The 19700-nt window shown below is 40.5% G+C and overlaps 2 protein-coding genes across 3 annotated transcripts; one reads left to right on the forward strand and one right to left on the reverse strand.

The window, feature by feature from the left end:
- The first annotated feature begins 210 nt into the window (after positions 1-210).
- On the forward strand, positions 211-2712 carry LOC122093941 (crocetin glucosyltransferase 3-like). The gene has a single exon (XM_042664503.1). It carries the CDS (start codon positions 465-467, stop codon positions 1974-1976), a length of 1512 nt encoding a protein of 503 aa, XP_042520437.1. The 5' UTR covers positions 211-464; the 3' UTR covers positions 1977-2712.
- Positions 2713-2929: 217 nt separating this feature from the next.
- LOC122093940 (acetyl-CoA carboxylase 1-like) lies at positions 2930-19318 on the reverse strand. 2 transcript variants are annotated; one of them, XM_042664502.1, is made up of 31 exons: positions 18999-19318; positions 17907-18276; positions 17215-17421; positions 16970-17131; positions 16652-16744; positions 16453-16548; positions 16067-16240; positions 15414-15507; positions 15124-15311; positions 14986-15036; positions 14852-14891; positions 13913-14037; positions 13619-13810; positions 13482-13538; positions 13254-13358; positions 11983-12069; positions 11707-11898; positions 11418-11606; positions 11114-11224; positions 10900-10989; positions 10632-10808; positions 9436-9513; positions 9189-9311; positions 8660-8929; positions 8237-8577; positions 7432-7669; positions 6948-7300; positions 6640-6853; positions 5757-5936; positions 3500-5653; positions 2930-3388 (listed from the first exon to the last, which is right to left on the reverse strand). In XM_042664502.1, the coding sequence occupies exons 2-31, from the start codon at positions 18273-18275 to the stop codon at positions 3329-3331; spliced, it is 6810 nt and encodes a 2269-aa protein (XP_042520436.1). In that variant the 5' UTR covers position 18276; positions 18999-19318; the 3' UTR covers positions 2930-3328. The 2 variants fall into 2 exon arrangements, with proteins under 2 accessions (XP_042520436.1, XP_042520435.1); XM_042664501.1 differs by having other exon boundaries at positions 17907-18282; positions 18999-19317.
- Positions 19319-19700: the final 382 nt, after the last annotated feature.

Genomic DNA, 19700 nt, shown 5'->3' on the forward strand with positions numbered 1-19700 from the left:
ATCAACAATAGAAATCAATTAAATGTGATGTTTATATGTAGCGGACGCTTAAGTGCAGCTACCACTCACCCTTCAAAAAGGGCCCATCGGCAGATTCTCTTCAAAATTCTCCAGTGTGCATTGAGAATACTCGGGCACACACCTCAAGACACGCGCACCCCAAGAAGCTCTTAGCCGTAAGACGCCGCATTAGGCGCCAGCGTGGCTGGAGCTGGAGAGTGTCTCGTTCCCAACACTCAGGCCCACTGTGAGCATCAGGTACTGAAAATTCTTTCGCCATCAAAAGGAAAACTTTGTCCAAAATGAAAAGAAAAAACAAATGAAAGCGGAGAAAAAGAACCTTGCCATCTGAGTAAAATTGCAGAAATAATGTCACAAACGCCTCAGAGAGATTTGAGCTTCGCATGTTTCTCTTGTAAGCTTGCTTTCTGAGCAACTCAAACAACTCAGTTTAAGAAGAAACAATGAAGAACTCTTCTTCAGCGAAGACCCATATAGTGATGCTCCCATTCATGGCTCGAGGCCACATGATTCCTTTCTTAGCACTCGCAAAGCAAATCGCGGAACGAACCCACTTCACTATCACCATCGTCTCCACTCCTCTCAACATCCAACAACTCAGATCCACAGCCTCTCCCTCATCCACCATCACCTTCGCAGAGCTTCCCTTCTGCAGCTTGGACCATGGCCTCCCAACCAACTCAGAAAACACAGACTCTCTACCCTCCTCTCACATCACTACCCTCTTCATTGCCTCACAGACCCTCGAACCTTCTTTCCACCGACTCATCTCCGACATGTTCCAACAAGAAGGCCGCACACCTCTCTGTATCATCTCTGATGTTTTCATGAGTTGGGCTGTAAATGTTGCCAGAAGCTTCGAGACGCCTCACTTTACTTTCACTACCGGAGGAGCTTTTGGAACCGCCGCCTATTTCTCTATATTGTTGAACCTCCCTCACCGCAACACCACCTCTGATGAATTCTCCGTTCCTGGCTTCCCTGAAACTTGCAGGTTTCATCTATCACAGCTTAATCCCAGTCTGAGAGCCGTAGATGGTACCGGCCTCGTGGTTAGATTAAACCAGAAACAGTTCTCGCTCTTTTTGGGCTCTAATGGGATGCTTTGTAACACCGTAGAAGAGATTGAACCTATGGGGCTTGATGCATTGAGAAAGAACACTGGACTCCCTGTTTGGACGATTGGGCCTTTCCTTCCTCTATCACTGCTCAATCGTTCTTCTTCATCGTCGTCGTCTCCTTTGGATGAGTCTTTCTCACGCTCAGGAAAGGAACCAGGAATCGCCGTGGGAAACTGCTTCAATTGGTTGGATTCTCATCCACCAAATTCAGTTCTGTACATCTCATTTGGGTCTCAGAACACAATCAGCTCTACCCAAATGATGGAACTTGCAATGGGATTGGAACTTAGTGGGAAGCCGTTCATCTGGGTCGTGAGGCATCCGATTGGGTTCGACATTAAAGCTGAGTTCAGAGCAGAGTGGTTGCCAGAAGGGTTCGAAGAGCGAGTGAGAAAAAGAAATCAAGGTATGGTGGTGCATAGATGGGCACCTCAGTTGGAGATTCTGTCACATGGATCCACAGGAGCTTTTCTGAGTCACTGTGGATGGAATTCGGTGTTGGAGAGCTTGAGCCAAGGGGTGCCCATTATAGGGTGGCCAATAGCAGCGGAACAGGCTTACAATTCGAAGATGATGGAAGAGGAGATGGGGGTGTGTGTGGTGCTGACTAGGGGAGTGGAGAGTTGGGTTGGGAGGGAAGAGGTGGAGAGGGTTGTTAAGATGGTGATGAGTAAGGAAGGAAAAGGGGAAGAGATGAAGAGGAAAGCCATGCAGATTGCAGAGAAGATAAGGGATTCAGTGAGAGAAGATGGAAATCAGAAAGGATCTTCTCTGAAGGCACTTGATGGTTTTCTTGAGACTGTTGTGTTGAGTAGAGAGAGTTTAACCGATTGAGATCTTCCTACTCTTGACTCCTGCTTAAGATCAGTTATAGGTTTTGAAGTTATAAGTTGGTTCCACACAACAGTCCCAAGGAAAAAAAAAAAGAAAAAAGAAAAAAAGCAACATGCATAATTTAGGTTTTGACTTTACTAGGATCCACGTAGCTGATTCCATGTAGGATATTGCTGTCTAGTTGAGAGTTGTTGATTCCATTTCTTTCCATTTACACAATTGGAAGAACCACTATTACAAGCTCCAGCATTTTTTGTTTAGCTGAATATTCATTATCTAGTAAGATCTATTCAACTAGGAGAAAATATATTTAATTGAGTGGACCGGGTGTCTAAACACTTTCCCTGGTCATTTGAACTTGATCTCATGGTTGGATAATTTGAAAGGAATCATATAGTTTTAGGGGAGTGGGTTACCTGAAAGACAGTGTGAGCGTGATGATGTTCAATGAGAGCAAGCAAAAGCATAAACAAGGGTATGATTTCTGCATTTTATGAGGGGTGGGGAGGTCATTTTGCCCCCTGATGTATGGGCAGAGGCCACGCTGCCACCTTTCAGGCTTCTTTTCCTCATTTTAAGCATGCCTTAGATCCTTATCTAAAAGTGACAGCTTGTTTCTTGTGACTTCATCATTTCCCACTTTTCAGATCTGCCATTCTGTAATTCATACTAGTTTTTCCCAAATGTAAATGCATCGACAGAATAATAGGATAATCAGAGCTTCCTTTTTATTTTATGTTACCATTCTTCCTGTTTAATTTGATCTCATCCATCTCAACCATACACAATTCTATGAAAGGTGTTATTTGTAGAATTTACCAAACAAACTCTATTTCTAGGAACATTCTTGGAAAGATCCACCACTTACTCTAACCAAAGCCACAGCATGTGTGTCTGGGACTAATCATGGTTGTAGCATGGATGAGTTGTTCTGGAAGACAACAAAAAGCCGATAAGCAACTAAGAAACCTCAACTTTATTCATGAGTAGAACAATACCATTGATTTTAGACACTTTAAAGATCATGGAAATTAAGCAATGAATCAATCAGCTGTGTTGATAGGTCATGAACAAGAACCTGCCAATTCTGGATGATCACTCCTAAATTATGGAGACCATCTCAAAATCTTCCTAAATGAAATGGCCACCTGCCAAAATTTACACTTTGTGGGATCATGAAAATGAATAATATCCCCTCCTATCATCTTCCCTCATGCCAGTGCACTACGATTCTGCTGGCAAGAACATTTTTGGGTTGGAAGGCATAGCAACTGCGTTCTACCATTATGGGGATTTTGTACAGACGATACGTAGTACTCAACGCAGGCATTGAGATGACAAATTTGTATCTCTTATCGACTGATGACCTTTCGAATCTCATCAATCAACTGCATCCGGGTTGTTGGCTCTACCTGCATTCGTTTTACACAGTTTTGAAATCCTTAAAGATATTTCCACATAGAAACATAAGAGGAAGAAAGTATGTATCAAAGTCACAAAGCAAAAACAGTCTGAAAGTTTACCTTGGACAGGAGAGCAGCAAGACCTTGCGGCAAAGCTCGCAGATTGGATGCAGATTCACCAAGATTTGATAGTTGACGCACCACTTTCTGAACCCGCAATTCCTGCAGCTGTACCTCATAGTTCCTTGGATCATCTTTCCATGTTAAGAAAGCCTTATCATCTACCCATGTATCTTCTCCTACTTCCACGGGCTTGGAAGCCAGGAACCACCTTTTGATCGAATCCATTGCTAATTTATGAGACAGCTGATCACCAGCTGCATCTCTCACCATTCTGATAAGTGAATCCTCAGACACTCTGCGGTGCAGCCTCTTGTAAAAGAATGACCTGGAATTACGCCAGTCAACAACTTGTTTGACTACCCCCTTTGCAGCCATCCGAAGGGAAGTATCATGCAATTCAGCAAATCGAGTGGCGATCTGAATGTATATTGGCAATAGCTGCTTCTCACGGGATTTTATCTGCTGTTGTAGTGCCTCTGCTTCCCTGGAAGCCCCACTGCTTCGGGCTTTCTGAAGTCTTGCCTTCAGATTGATTAGCTGTTGATCAAGCCTACCCATGCAATCCAAAAGCTCCTTCATCCGGAATTTAATCTCAATCATTCCTTCTGGTTCAAGAACATTGCCTTTGGCTGTCCTTTCAGCATACATTTCAATGTGATCAGGATTGATCTTACTGTCCACAACAACCCATGCCCCACCACGGAGCTCACCCATCATGGGAATATACACAAAGACAGGCTGATTGTATGTTCGAAGGTTCTCAACGATGGTTGATCCAGCCTGAAGGATCCCTTCAAAGAGGTCTCTTTGCCCACCTGAGAAGCCTCTCCAGTTAGCAAGAATGAAAAGTGGAAGTTCTTCCTTGTTGAAATCTAGCAGTGCCTGAGACGTCTTGGTAGCAGAGTCAGGAAACCATACTTGCCCTGCTTGAGGAACAACCCTCTCATGGGAATCAAGCTGACCAGGGTCTGCAGGGATAATTTGCGTCATTGTCTGTGTTTCAACAGCAACAATTCCCACGGGGATCCCCCCAAGCTTTGCTCTGCCTGTTACCACAGTCCTGGCCCAACCTTCCAGAGTCTCCACAAAGCTATCCTTGTCAAACATACCCCCCAGCCACTTCCCATTACCATCCACAGCACCACAGATGGCTGCACGAGGATCACATGAGTTCTCTGGGAAGTACTCAACAGGCCTCTCTGGGGGGTCCAGGGGGCTCAAAATGGGGAGGGGCCCACCTACATGAGGAGGCACATAACTTAGCCATTTCAAAATGGCTGAAACACCTTCAAGATCATCTGAAACTGTCAAATGAACAACCCCATTGGTTGCCATGATTTTAGGCCCACCAAGCTGCATGTGGGAGCTGTATACTTCCCGTCCCAGAAGTTTGTTTAGCGCAGAGAATCCTGTTAGAATTATAGGCTGATCAAGCCTCTGGATGCACCGCATTCCAAGCCGAGCAAGGTAAGCACCTATTCCAACTGTTCGACCAGTCACAAAGGTTAATGTAAATGTTTCCTTGTATGCCCTTGAATAAGCACCGGCAATGGCACCACTACCCGTTAAGTTCTCGACTCCCAACCCATCTTCTTTCCCAACAATGGTGTCTATGACCCATCTGGTTTCTCCAGTCTCCATCTTTAACTCATGCGCTATCACAGATGATCCAATGCGAGTATAATCTTCAGGGTTTAAATAGACATACTGAAACCCACGTTCAGGACTCGATTCATCAGACCATCCAACTCTAAAGCAAGATTTCACCTCCTCAGCCACACCAATACGGGCTCCAGAGTTTGCTGCCAGATAAATCAAAGGTAACTTCTTATCGCAAGCTAGATTAGTTACAGCAAGGAAGAAAGCATCCTCTCTTGGGCCAAAGGACCCAGCTTTGAAGGTCACATCATTTGTTATAATCAGAATGGTCCTTCCATTGGGGAATTCAGGAGTAGACATCTTCATAGACCAGGCAACCATGCCCACATCATTAAGCCCAGGTGGGCGCTCGACAGCAACAAGAGAAGTACCCCAGCCACCTTGTTTGTCAGCAGACATAAGCTCTGTTACTTTGATAAGAGTCTTATCCATTGGTTTATCAGACCCCAGTAAATGGGATACCCATGCCCGTTTCAAGGCTGTCTCAAATGCCTGCAATTGAGAGTCTTGAGGTGAGATTAAAGGATCTAAATTATGAATTACACAACAATTAACCACATTATGCAATGAATAAATTTAGGATTGCAGGTTTCACCAGTGGGAAATCATAGCAGTATGTGGTGCTGCTTTTCCTTGCTAGAAGACGTTTCCGGTCAAGGACTCCCAAAGGCTGATAGCGTCCAGCCACTGGCATACCATGGAAAGGACCTAAAACAGACAAAATTGAATGGTAGACCACTTCATGTTTGCTGCTATCCTCCACTTCTCGGTATATCTGCAACATGAATACAACTTGAGCAGCAAGGAACAAATAAAGGTACAAAAGTAAAACAAGTTCAAGAATCTTTAGAAGTTATTCTATTGGCATCAACAGAAAAGGAACTGGGACAACTTAAAGCTCTACCTATGCAGATATTTGATCTACCTATGCAGATATTTGATTTCATCTCATTTATTTGGTTTTATTACATGCACATTTTCCTGTATCTTCTTACTTCTATCTTTTCTTTGGAATGCATGAGCCTGTGTGTGTGCATGTGTGAGCTAGCTTTGGCAGTCCATCGCTGCAGTAAAACAGCCTTCCAAGTGGTCAATGTGAAACCATTCAGACTGCCACAGCATGCTAATGGGCTATTGTCCATCAAGAGGTGGTCACTCAACAATTAGCCCAAGATTTGATAAATATATTGGCTGTTTATGTAATAATTCTTCGTCCCGTGGTTATGACATGTATTTTCATGTCGAAAACACTGGTTTGATTCCTGTAAGGGATAGGTACTCATTCCTGGCCTGTGGAATCATTGCTGAGTGATCGCTCACTCTCTGGCTGGAAAAGGTAATCCAGAAGCTTACTCTCCCAGAAATTATGACTAGATCACAACTACTCTCAGTAATGGACTTTCACCAACTTCCCTCATTCCGTAATGCATGACATCAGAGTTTGCACTAAATCATTGTACATATGCATAGAAACTCACATGAACAGTGCAAGTATGACCAGTCACATTTGTAACCACAACTCTCCAAGCACCACTTGCAAGTCTAGCGGATGCCAACCAGAGTTTCACTTCCCATTCACAAACACCAAGCCGATGCATTCTTACACCAACAGAAAGATGGATCTCACGTGCCAGCTCTTCCAAGATCATACCAACAATCTCTTCTTCTTTGCCAGCATCTAAATTGATTCTCCTGGCAAGGGTATCTTCAATTGAGATTTTTGTGGAAGGCATAACCAACTCATGTAGAAACATATCATGCAAGAGAAGCATATAGAAATCAGTACCTGGAGTAAGAGACAAGATCATCTACTTGTTGCTCTCGTAATATACACAGGTACATATGGGCGTGGTCAGCTTTGATAGTATCATTGTGTACACGTAGTTCCAGTTCCTCCAGTGCAGCCATTAAGGTCCTCAAAATGCTCCTTGAAGTAAAAGATGTAGCCAGTTGAGCACTGCCAATTCTCACATCTATCCCTTGATACATTGAGAATCCTTCATTTGTGCTGGGTTGTCGAACAAGGGTCCGAAGAAACATCCTTCGGATGGGTTGTGGCTTGTCCACAACAGAGTACAAGTGCCACTGGCGATCTCTTGATGGTGTGTACTGTATGTTCTCATATCCTTTGAGCTTTTCCTGAATTAGACATATGAAGATAATGATATGCTAAGATGTAGAAAAATAAACTAAAAATGCACCATACATCTTAAAAAAGAAGAGAAGAATAGAAAAGAAAAGGTTAAGTCAGGAGCAGTAGAAGCACAAACCAGTTCAAGAAACATGGATAGTGGAGGTTCTACGTGACGCAGTAGAGGCTCTTCTTCATAATAGAGCTTCTCAAGTGACCAATGAAAGGAGTGTCTCATAGGAGCCCGCCCTTCATCCCTCTGTATAATACAACTAATAACCCCAACACCTGCAGCACGGAGACTTGAGCCTACTTCCTTTTCTTTAAGAATTTTGGCCAATTTGTTAATTCTTTCCTGAGCCTGATCCTCATCACCACTGCAAGTAAATAAGGAGAATAATGATTACTCAAGGCTCTATATACTAATTACTAAATCAGCACTTAAAATGGCTAAATAAATCTGTGAGGCACATGTTTCGTGGGAAGAAAAGACCAGGGACCATTTTCATCAGAGGTTACAGCGTCAGAACTGTGTAGCAAGTGAAAGATTGTGCTTACTACAAAAGCAAACAAGCTTCAATATCTAGAACCAGAAAAGCAACACAAAATCTGTCTGAAACAGAAAGTTGGATTTAAATTTCTGAAAGTGTCAAGAAAGAGAATGATTTGGTCACAAGAGGAGTTTGTCACTAGGGAAATGTTGGAAACTAAAAATAGGGTTGAAACCCTTCTTGAATTTCACATTTTTGGAGGAGTTGATACATGATCGAGGAGAAGGGGGGGGGGGTTGACCAATTGTTCCAGTCCAAAAAAAAAATCCATTCGAGAAACAAGATGATCAATTTCGGGATCGAACCAACAACCAGATTGTGTAGTTATTATATATGCAGATAGAAAGGAAGAAAGGAAGAAAGGAAGAAAGGAAGATGGGAAGCACCACATACCTATCCTGAAGTAAACTCATCTGGTTGTTGATGCCCACCAATGCTACATGCAGCATGTTACCATGGCTAGCTAGTTCCAAGTTTCCATTTGGGGTCATTTCACGAGTGCTGTGATTAGTTTCCTTCAGTGCAGCACTAATGGCCATTGGTAGAAATTGAAGAGATTTAATGATAACCATGGCTCCCCATTTCCTCTCACTGTCTTTCTCAACTTCTGGTTTATCAGAATTTTGATTGTCGAACACATTTATTTTCTCAATATGTTCTTCAGAGAACCCCCATGATGCAATAATACCAGATCTATGCCACTGCATCCTGACACTCCCCTTCACAAGATAGGGCTGGGAATGGAAAAAACTAGTTAGTCAGTGAAATGAAAATTTAAACTGGATTAACGAAAGACAAGGGATAAAACCATAGTACCTGGTACAGCCTACGGACATAAGTCTCCACCACCCGCCTTTGAAGAGTGTGGTCACCGTGATCGAACAGACCCACAAGCGCATCTTCCACTGCCAAAGGAGCACTCACAAGATCCTCCATCCTTTCATTAATGGCACTTTTTCTCCGAGGAGTATCCATATTTTCACCTTCTTCTGTAAACATCTCTAGCTCTGAAAGGCTTCTTGCAATGGTTGAACGAAGTTCACTCAGTTTTGTTTGTTCAAGCAGTTGGCCTGCCTTTAATGCCAACTGCAGAAAGGACAAAAATATGCAATTGGACTTCAGAACTTCTTTCTGTCCGTTATCTGATTGAGGAGGTTACAATATTTTAAGAAAAAACTGAAGCAACACAAAATTAATGAACAAGAGAAAATCATCCGAACATCAGCAAAAACAAATCCCTTCCTCACAAAAGAATTGTCATGACTTGCATTTAGATTTCTCTTATATAAAAGGTAGCAGCAGCATAAAAACAATATACATTCAATAATTGAGTTGAGTTACCGACCTCAGCATAAACTGTATGGTTAAGAGCAGAAAAATGTATAAGTTTATCCCGGTATGCAGCGGGATTAGGGTAAACCAATGCTTCCATGAGTCGCAATATTAGCTTATTTTTGCTCCGAACACCCTGCAAAGCAACAAACATATGTGTTACACTGTTAAAAGGAGCAACTACAAAAATATCTAGGGAAGCAAATAAATGATATAAGTCTAGAAAGAAACCAATGACAACATAAAATCATTGAAGATACCTGATGAGAAAGCACAATGTCCACCACCTTCAGAAGATCTTTCTTATATTGAAGTCGGAGACGTTCAATGACATCAGCCTGTAGAAAGAAAAGACATTGGAATTTAGGACCATCAAAATCAAGAAGGAAAATGCAGCTCAGATTTTTCTCAGTTCCCCCACAAAGGCCCTAAATAGGTCTCTGCTCTGAATTTTGGGTTTAAATTTAAGCATTAGCCAATAGACCAAGCAACAAGTCTAAAAAATATGTTAATTAGGAAACAAAATGCTTAAGACATGCATATTTGTCAAATTTTACAGCAGATAAAGATTGGGAGGGGGTGAAGAAAAAGAAAAATCTACCATTAAACTGAATCAGCATAAAGAAAATTTCGACAAAGGGAGAAGCAACTTCTGGTTAGGAAAAATGAAAAAAAGGTGACCAAAGGAGCTAAGGTTGGGGTTAAGAGACAACAGGAAAAGCATCAACTATCGAAAAATAGTAACATTTGGTTATCTGCCATCAAAAGGTTAAGAAAAGGCCGTCTTCAACTACAAATAATGCTGAAGCAACAGAAAGCTATGCAGGTTAGAAACTATAAAACTCTCCAACATAGAGAATCTCTTAATATGAAATAAAGCCCCAAAATAGTTTTAAAATTTTCTAAATATGGTACACATAATGAACAAACTACCAGTTCAAACAAGAAAACTTTCTTCCCTTTATCCACAAGTAACACAGAAAGGGTAAATAATTAAATAATTGTGACAAATTATTTTTATTTATGCTTGGTGCAAAAGCCCCAACATAAGGAGTACTAAGGCATTACATCTGCATCTAGTGTGCAATTAACACTACAGACATAAGCCTCTAAGGTTGAACCTCAGAGTATTTTCCTACAGCCTCACTCCAAGGAGAACCATCAGTCATAGGACTCATAACATTAAATACCTTCTAAACAGTGGAAAGGATGACCAAAGTATTTCCCATTTGGTGCGCTGAAATATAAAATACCCACCTCCATTCTGTTTAAGTTCCTTTAGTTTCATTATTTTGTTTGACCATGCCAAGAAACTCCTTATGTTCTTCGATTTTCCTTTCCTTTTTCAGTCTAAAAATAAAAGACTTAATGCAACTATGAGTCCCTTGGCTTTCAAAGCCACATAATTCAGGAAACAATGATCAAAGGATACCATTGTATATATTGGAAAAACTACCTGAATATTGTCACTAAATAATTCTTCAATAGAGAGATATTCCTCAAAAAGAGACTGAACAATAACACGAGCATGACTCTCTCTTCCACCCTCGTAAGATTTCACAAGACTCGTCAGAGGTTCCACAAGCCTCTCCTGGGTTGCTTTTTCTTTGTCTGGGCAGGACAGGAGATGTGCCTGGAGAGAAACATCTCTATAAATAAACAAAATTTATATTTCTTTTCAAAGAAAATAAGGATGTAAGAAGAAATTGAAACAGGAAACCAACCTCAAGAATACTCCGCAATAATTTGGCTGGGAAATCAACATTCTTCTGGGAGTCTGAAATCCTTTCATACTCCTTATACTTAGCATCCAACTGAGTTTCTCATAGAAACAAAAGTAAATTAACTCAGTCCAAAACTTTCAACAATGTGAAAAACCAATCTCAAGAACACAAAAGGGGGGGGGAGGGGGGACAAAAGTAAAAAAGAAGTATCAACCTCATTTCTGAGATCTTTTGGAAGGCGAGTTGCCAGAACAGCCATGCACTCTTGCCACTGAAGGAAAGGTAGTTCTGGACTATCCAAGCAGTTGAGCAATTCTTGTACTACCTGAAAAAGACAAGAAACACAATGACTAGCAGGCAAGGAAAATGGCCTATGCATTCAACGAATGAGATCATGGATGGCTTCCCAATCGTAGTAGCTAAAGGATCAAACTAATTTGAAGACAAATACAGAGGTTCTCAATACCATTAAAACACTTGTACACAGATGGTACTGTGCAAGGCACCCAGGTACTTACTTCGTCAATGTTATGGTCGTAGCCTGCAAGAATCATACGAGCAGCATTTAGACTTGCAGCACATCTCTGATGAACCTTTCCAGAGACAGCAGTAGGAGGCCCCAGCACAGGAAAGCTCCCAGTGAAAGGCTCAGCCTTCCTTACAGCTGATGGGTCATCTAGATCAAGCCTTGCTATAAGGTCACCAGCCTTCAAGGAAGTGAATTATAATTATAAGTTAAAGCCAGGATTAAAAGGAAATAAGTAAATAACTGAAAAGTTCATCCACTGAGATGGAAAATGATTTTACCTGCATTGCCTGACCTTCTGACATCTTGAAATGGATAACTCCAGAAGCTGGTAGTAGAAGTGGCATGCACATTTTCATAACCTCAACTTCGGCATATGGTGCGTCAGCTTCAACATGGCTCCCATCCTGAACTAAGAAACGAAGCAGCTTGCACGGTGTCTCTGCAACTAACTTCGATGGATCATGATCATTCTGGAGAAAACAAAGACATTAATCTCATATGATAGCCAGCCTAAATATAAAGGAATAGCAAGGTAAAAGAATAATTAGCAGTACCTGCAACAAGCAAGTCCTTCCATCAATGAGAAGGCGAGTACCAGCTGCCTCTTCCTCTGCATATATCACATGGCTATTTCCATCCAACTGCAGCAAATGTAGTTACGCATCAGAACGCTGGTCTAATTTATATCATCATTTCTTACACAATTGCTCATGTGTGCTTTAAAGTCTCCACACCCCCCCCCCCTTCCAAAAAACAAATCATTCTGAAAGGAAGAACCTAAATGCTTTTCATTACATAAATGGCTCCTGCATCTGAAAAGAGATATAGATTTTGCATGATTTGGTTTTGTCATATTTTATAATTTGGCAAAAAAAACTGTTGTTTCATGTCAAATTTTGCCATTTTTGTGTCAACCCAAAAGAAAAAAAAACATGTCACATTCACGTAGGGCTGAATGACCCAATTAATATTCAGGTGTGTTCAGGTCAAGGTGCATTCGACCAGAACAAGAATTGAAACGACCTGTTGCCACCCCTGACTGGGATGGATCAGTGGCAAATCTAGGAAGGACAGAATCATTAACAAAAAATCTGAGGAAACTTAAAGAGTAGTAGCAACAATACAATTTGCAAAATAGCCATTTGAAACGGTTAGGCAAGTAGAACAAGACCACTGAATAACTAAAAGAATGAGCCACGTGGTGCAAATTGGAGGGTAAGAGGAAAAAGAGGAAGGCCAAGATGACCTCGTCGGAGTGGTTAGCACAGACATGATTGTTTACTAGAGATTACAAACCAACTTACAGAGCTTCTCGTGTCTATCTTGAAAGTATCCTTTAAATTTTCGTCATTTCATTAAAATTATAGGGCTGTCTCCTAAATAAAGAAATACTGTAGGAAATTCTAACAGTTTATATCTGTATTCAATATCTAGGTCTCACTATAAACTACCAGATATTAGATATAAAACTATGCACTATGGGGAGGAGTAGCTAGGTCCCTACTTTATATAAACATTGAAGCTTATAAAAAGGGCTATAATCCGGAACAAGTCCTGCTTTTGCAGGTGGGTGTGTTGGATTGGGCTCAGCCATAACCTTTGGCCTTTTTTTCCCTCACAATGCGGCTGCCGTCAGACTTGTATCTGTGTCTTCACACTGGCAGCCTAAGCTTTCTACCATCTACAACAAGTGAGAGCCCATGGAAAGTTATTATCAAAATAAGTAGCTGGAGATGAAATCCAACAGCAAAGTTTACACAAAATTTGTGTATAACCTACACAAAAAGCAAAGAGCGTAACATGACAAGAGAAACCAAACACTTGCCTGCATCAGTAGACCCCCATCACGCAAAGTATGTATCTCTGCTTCTATCTCTGACTGGTTCATCCTCAACCTATAGCTTCCTGGTCCTCCTCTCACCATTTCAATCTAGAGAAAAACATTCCACGAACTTAGTAAAGTGCTATTAAAGAGTTCAATGAACTAAAATTTAACATGCTTTGAAAAAGATAATTAGCACTTTTTGGCCACAGTTATTATTTGCACACTTACAGTGTATTTGCTCCCTTCAATGTTCAACGAAAACTGAGAGTTAACAAGTGATATATGCTGCAAATAAGAAAAACTAGTTTTAGTAAAAATACTAAATTACAAAATGCCCAATAAGCAAGGTATGGATAGCACATCACCTTGGGTGGGATTTGTCCCTTCTCAAGATAACCAATATAATCAGAAACCAAGGTAGCACTGCTGGTTGATGCTTTATAAAGAGCCCCGCCAACAACTGAGAGGTACCAAGGAGGCCTCTCTGCTCTCACCCTCATAGCAATTCTGCTGTCCAGCCAGCCAGTATGGATTTTGTTGTTCCTGTACTCCGAAGCCTGCATTAAAATGTTTTATTTGAACTCATCTCTTTCTCACAGGGTTAAAAATTCCAATTAGAAAGTTCAAAGAACAGTATCCTTAAAGGATAAGAACTTTACATGTAAAAGATCAATGGTGTAATCAACATTTGTTCGAATTTCTCCCCGAATTTGGATTTCCTTGAGCCCAAGAACCATATTTGCAATGGCCAGAGCCCTTGACTCTCCGAAAGCAAAAACATGTCCTGAAATCATATTTACTGAATTAGAGACAGATATCATCTATCGCAGCTTACTTAAACATGGTTATCGCACGGCGCACCCAGGTCAAGTTATCAAGACCATACAATGTTGCAACTAATACTGCATGATGTTTCTAGAATACATGTTTCCCCTGATTCAAATTTGTTAATCTTAACTCACGTGTTCATAGTATGTTGCCAACGAAAATAAGCAAGGAGTTTATTACGAAAGTCCAACCAAAATGAAGTTTAACATATCAGAAGCTCCATTGAACCTTTTAGGAGTATGCAATGAAAATAATAATAGTTTAGAAAAACTAAAATTCGAACTGTGTCAGAAGGAATATGGTATGCATATTCATGTCCAAGTATTTGAGAACTGAAAATTGAATCCAATTTTCGATTTCATATCCATATCCATACCTACACACCGGAGGATTCTAGTTCATTGTCTGAAAACACAAATAACATAACATTACCTGAGGTTGGGTGCCTTAAGTCAATTACATGATTAGATGGAAAACTCACCGCATACACATGATTTATGAACAAATTACTGTAGCAAAACCAAAATATAAAAGAAAGAACATTCTCTGGAGAGTTTTGGGAGGCATCTAAAGCTCTAAGATATTCCAGATCTATATTTGAGTTCATTTGCCTCCCTTTTTCCCCACTTCAAGTCATGCAGACCCATGTAAGTCATCCAAGCTATGTATTTTACTCAAGGTTTTGAGCACAAGGAACTAATGATATCACAATTTTTCTTAGAAAATGGGCCACTTGAGTTTGTGCACTGTGCAACGCAACAATGGCTTACCAAATTGAGAATCGGAGAATTCATGTATGCCGCCACCAGACTGCAAATCATAGTGATGTTACATTAGCCACTGTTAATGTCAAACCTTCAAGTATGAAAGTTAAGCCATCTGCATACATTATCTGAAGACAAACCTTGACAGAAAAGTATGCCCACACATTTGGTTTGCTTTTAAAACTCAGTTCCTGCAAAATTCAAACGATTCTAATTAGGTTCATCATAAAATTCAAATTCAGAAAAGAAGAGGAATATCTTGCTATCAGAGGACTAACCAGTACTTTCCCACTAGTAGGCTTGAAACCATCATCTGGGTCTTCACTTGTTACACGCACAGCTACACAATGACCTTTCGGTTTGACAGACTGCGCCTTGTCAAAATCAAATGGAGTGGCCACAATGGAAGTTCTCTTCCAAGCATCATATCCTCCACCATGTTCCATTCCATAAAACCTCCTTATTTCTGTTTAGGAGAAGAATAGCAACACAAAATGTGATCATTGTAAAGTTCACCATTGAGATAATGTGGGCTAAAACAGCACATTGTAGATAAGTATGACCATACCAGGAACCTGCCAGAGAGGAATTCCCATTCCAACAGCAACTTGAGCCGCTGGAAGATTGATTTCAGCAATCCACTCGGTGACAGGATGCTCCACCTGAATTGCATAGTTTAACAAATTTAAAAAGAAATAGAATAAGGATTTAACGAGAAAACTCAATGAGAACTCAACAAAACCTGTTCAATATAGACAAGTGTATATGAATCAGGTGAATCAATTAAACCTCAATAGACAAACGACGGAAATGTCCATAACCCAACCCCGTGCCAAACACATGGAACATATGCTGGATGTCTGAGGCCCCACTGCTCAGAGGTTCCACCTAAGATATCCCCTAGTCAATAAATTGACCTCATACTAACTATTTGGTTGAGAGTCAACTTCTGAGCCATTCACCAGTTGTTGTCATAGTCAAAAATTAAGATCAAGTGGATGGTGGAAGCATCTCACTAGTTCATTTTTATCCCTAGTAGATTATCAAGATTAACATATTCATCAGATGCGCAGTATATGAAACCACCTTAACACCACTAGACAGTAATCACCTTCCAAGTTCCAACAGCGTAATGTAATCAGCTCTTATTGTTTCTAAGATATGTAGCACAGAAGCTGCACTAATTTCTCTTGAAAACAGAACACACAAAGAACCACTAACCTGTAATCGGGGGTTGAGTTCTAAGAAATAATACTCGCCAGTGTCCATACTATATAGATACTCAACAGTAGCAGCACCAATATAATTCACGCACTTAGCTAGCCTTCTAGCTGCCTGCTCCAGCTCCTTCACTGTTTCTGGAGGCGCTACTGTAATCGGACCCTCCTCAATGATCTATTCAACATAAAATATTGGATCAACACATTGCAATGACAGTAAGCTCATAAGGATGCTTGGGGACCATTTTCTCAAAGGGAGAAAGGAATTAAAATAAATACAAAACCCAAATTGTAATGCGAGTATGCTTGTACCAATGAATCAAGAGGAAAGTTAGATACATGGCAAGCATCTAAGGAATACATGGCAAGCATCTATGGAAAATTTACCTTTTGGTGCCGCCTCTGAACACTACAATCACGGCTATGTAAAGCTGCAACATTGCCATGCTGATCACAAAGAAGCTGGACTTCTAAATGCCGGCTCTGAGGAAACCCAAATTATCATCAAGATAGTATTTCAACCGATTCCAAATTCAAGGAAAAAGAATTCTTCCATTGAACGGGTGGAAATGGAAGTTGATCTCACCTGGGAAGCAACCTTCATTATAAATATTGGAGAACCAGGAACCTCACCCTGAACTTGCTTGAACAATGCCTTGACTTCATCATCATTATGAACCTGAATGGTTAAAAGTGAACAGGAAAGTGTTAATTCAAACATGAGTAGTAGGCCCATGTGCTCCAATGCAAGTTCCCTACCATACTGATGACATGCAAAATTTTTTGGAAAACTCACATTTGCATTAGGATTAACATGATTGTTTATTTGTATTAGTATATGGTGCTTCAGCAAGAAATGAAGTAGAGTCATCCAAGAAAGTCCCTATATAAGTACGAGAGAAACCTTTCTTATGCCTTTACCGCCACCACCCCAAGATGCCTTTATCATTGCAGGGTAACCCACCACCTGACAGCTAGCCAGTGCCTCCTCTGTTGTATATACACATGCTTCCCGGTAGATATCATCAGGGATTGAATCCAAGCAACTCTCTGTAGGAATTCTCACCTGGAAGAGGAAATCTTAGAGCACTGACTCTGAAATACCTCCCACAAATGAAGAATTAGGACAAAACAGAAAATAAGACTCACATGAGATCCACTCCATGGAAGTGTTGGTACCCCTGCTGCTTGAGCAATTAGTGATGAACCAATCTTATCACCCAATGCTCCCATTGATTCAGCAGGTGGCCCCAGGAATATAATACCCTTTGATTTCAGTGCATCAGGCAGCTCGGGGTTCTCTGATGCATGGCCCCAACCGGGCCAAACCGCATGAACATGTGTTATCTCTGCCATCTGAAGATCCGAAAATGCTTAGAGCAATCATACTAAAATATAAAACAGGTATACTGAAGTTCAGAATTTAATTTAACCAATTAAACACCAAAAGAAACAGAAATCAGATAAAACCAAATGCTACTCAGCTACCTAACAAGAAGCATAGTAACAAAAACCAGAACTGGTGGAAAATCATAGATGGTTAATTTTCCCAGATTGTGCTTGTGTAGGAACTGACTGAAGTTATTTTTCTTACTTACAAATTCATCAACCTTTTGCTAGTTTTACTCTTTAGGTCTTCCAGTTAGAGTTTCCTAACCATTTAAAGTCCAGATAATAAATAACATAATCAAAATTTGCCAGATAAGGCATTTTACACTTTATCTCTCAATTAGAAATTCATCACTCTTTCAATTTTTCTTGTCTCCTCATTTCTTCAAAATAATTCAGCAATTATGCAATCAATTATCAGAAAGATACATGAATGCAATATGAATACGCACCTCCACAATGAGCTGCACATTGGCATAGTTGTTATTGTTGGTCCCACCAGGAACTTCCACAAACTGATCAGCAATTCGGATATGCTCAGCATTGATTCTCATGTCCTCTGGGGTAGCCATGGCCACCAAAAGGATTGCCTTCTCAGTTCCAAAGGTCTCATAGGCCCATGTCCTGACACTGCGCATAAACTTCACTGCTGCCATTCCATTGTTTGCTATTAAAATGCTGTGGATTGGATTCTTCCCACCAAGAGCATAGCAGAACTCATTAACAGTTGATGCAGCTGCATGCCTTGGGACTGTGCCATTTATGACCCCTTTGCCACGCAAAACTCCAGCCATTGGAGGAACCTTCTGAGATTCAAACATGCTGCACCTATAGAATATTATCAACAAGTTCAATTCCAAGTATAGGCAGTTTAGTACTGAACTTAATCACTGGTTTACTTTATCCCCTATTAAAATTTTGTGCAACCATCTCAAGTCAAAAGTTTATTTAGAAGTTCTGAATTTAATGCTGAAGTGAGGCTTTGCAAGGGTGAATTCAATTCAACTTCGTGTAGCACTCTCACCCGAATCAACTGAAAAAGAACAGAGCTTCAAAAGAGAAATCATACCAACTAAAGAAAACGAAAAATTTAAAAGACGAAAAGGGTTCTCTGCTGGAGAAGAACGGAACCTGGGCTTATAAAGAGAAGCAATATGAAGCATGGAAAAGGAGCGTACATGAAAAGTTGGCTCTTTTATAGGATGAGCAAAATTGAAAGCTTGAAAGTACGGAAAAGACATAATCTTCAAAATCTCAGTAGTCATAAAAATTTAAAACGGAGCAATTCAACAGGATCACATTCTAAAACACCTCTCAGATCTCCAAACCCATACAAAACCATGAATTGTGTAGAGAATGCAAACAACCCATCAAGACATCAATACATTTTAGTGATGTCAGAACAAAATCCATACACCCCTGTTGTAGTCAGACGGAAGAGTCAAGGAGAAACTATGAACAAGAAAATTAAAATAAATAAGGGAACCAAGCATTGCAGCTCAGAAGCAGATACAGCAACCAGATGGAGAATTGGGTCAACTAACCTCCAAGAAGAGGAAGCGAAACAAGAAATCTGAAGAAACCCAGAATCAGATTTCCAATACCGCCTTCAAGTTCATGAGAGCTTTGAGTCTAAGAAGATTTTTTGTCTCAGGAATCAAATGTCTATCGTGTAAAGCTTGAGCTAAAGAATTTTGGACAGAGGGAATGGGTACTAACGGCTTTAATGAGGCCTTCACGTGTCACCTGCCCACCTGTTTATCTTCTCTCCTGTAGTAGTTGGGAACTACCCCGCTTGGTCTCTCTCTCTCTCGCTAAATACTCCAAAATCCAATTCAGAAGTCTTAAAAAACCCCAAAATTCACTCCGACTCCCTCTCTACAAATCTTAATACTTGAATGGCATATAAGAACCAAATCTCATGACCCATAAACCCCCACAATTTTTTCAGACACCATTTTGTTAAATCTTGGGGGATGTCTAGCATGTTTTGACTGTGAGTTGGGAGGTTTTGTTGACCAACTCTTCGCTTATTAGAAGAAGATAGGAGAGAGAGACCCAAGTCTGCTGTCTACCCAAGAGGGAGATAACGGAGTTTGAACGTTGAATGCGTAAAAAAACTCTTCTTTTTTAATTGTTGCGATCAAAAAATGATGTGGACTTATACGTGATTTGACGACTTCTTATAATACTTATTTACTTTTTCATTTCTTTTCCTCTTTTTGATGAACACATCTTCTAATCAT

The sequence above is a fragment of the Macadamia integrifolia genome, chromosome 11, assembly GCF_013358625.1.
Source record: "Macadamia integrifolia cultivar HAES 741 chromosome 11, SCU_Mint_v3, whole genome shotgun sequence".
NCBI classification, from domain to species: Eukaryota; Viridiplantae; Streptophyta; class Magnoliopsida; order Proteales; family Proteaceae; genus Macadamia; species Macadamia integrifolia.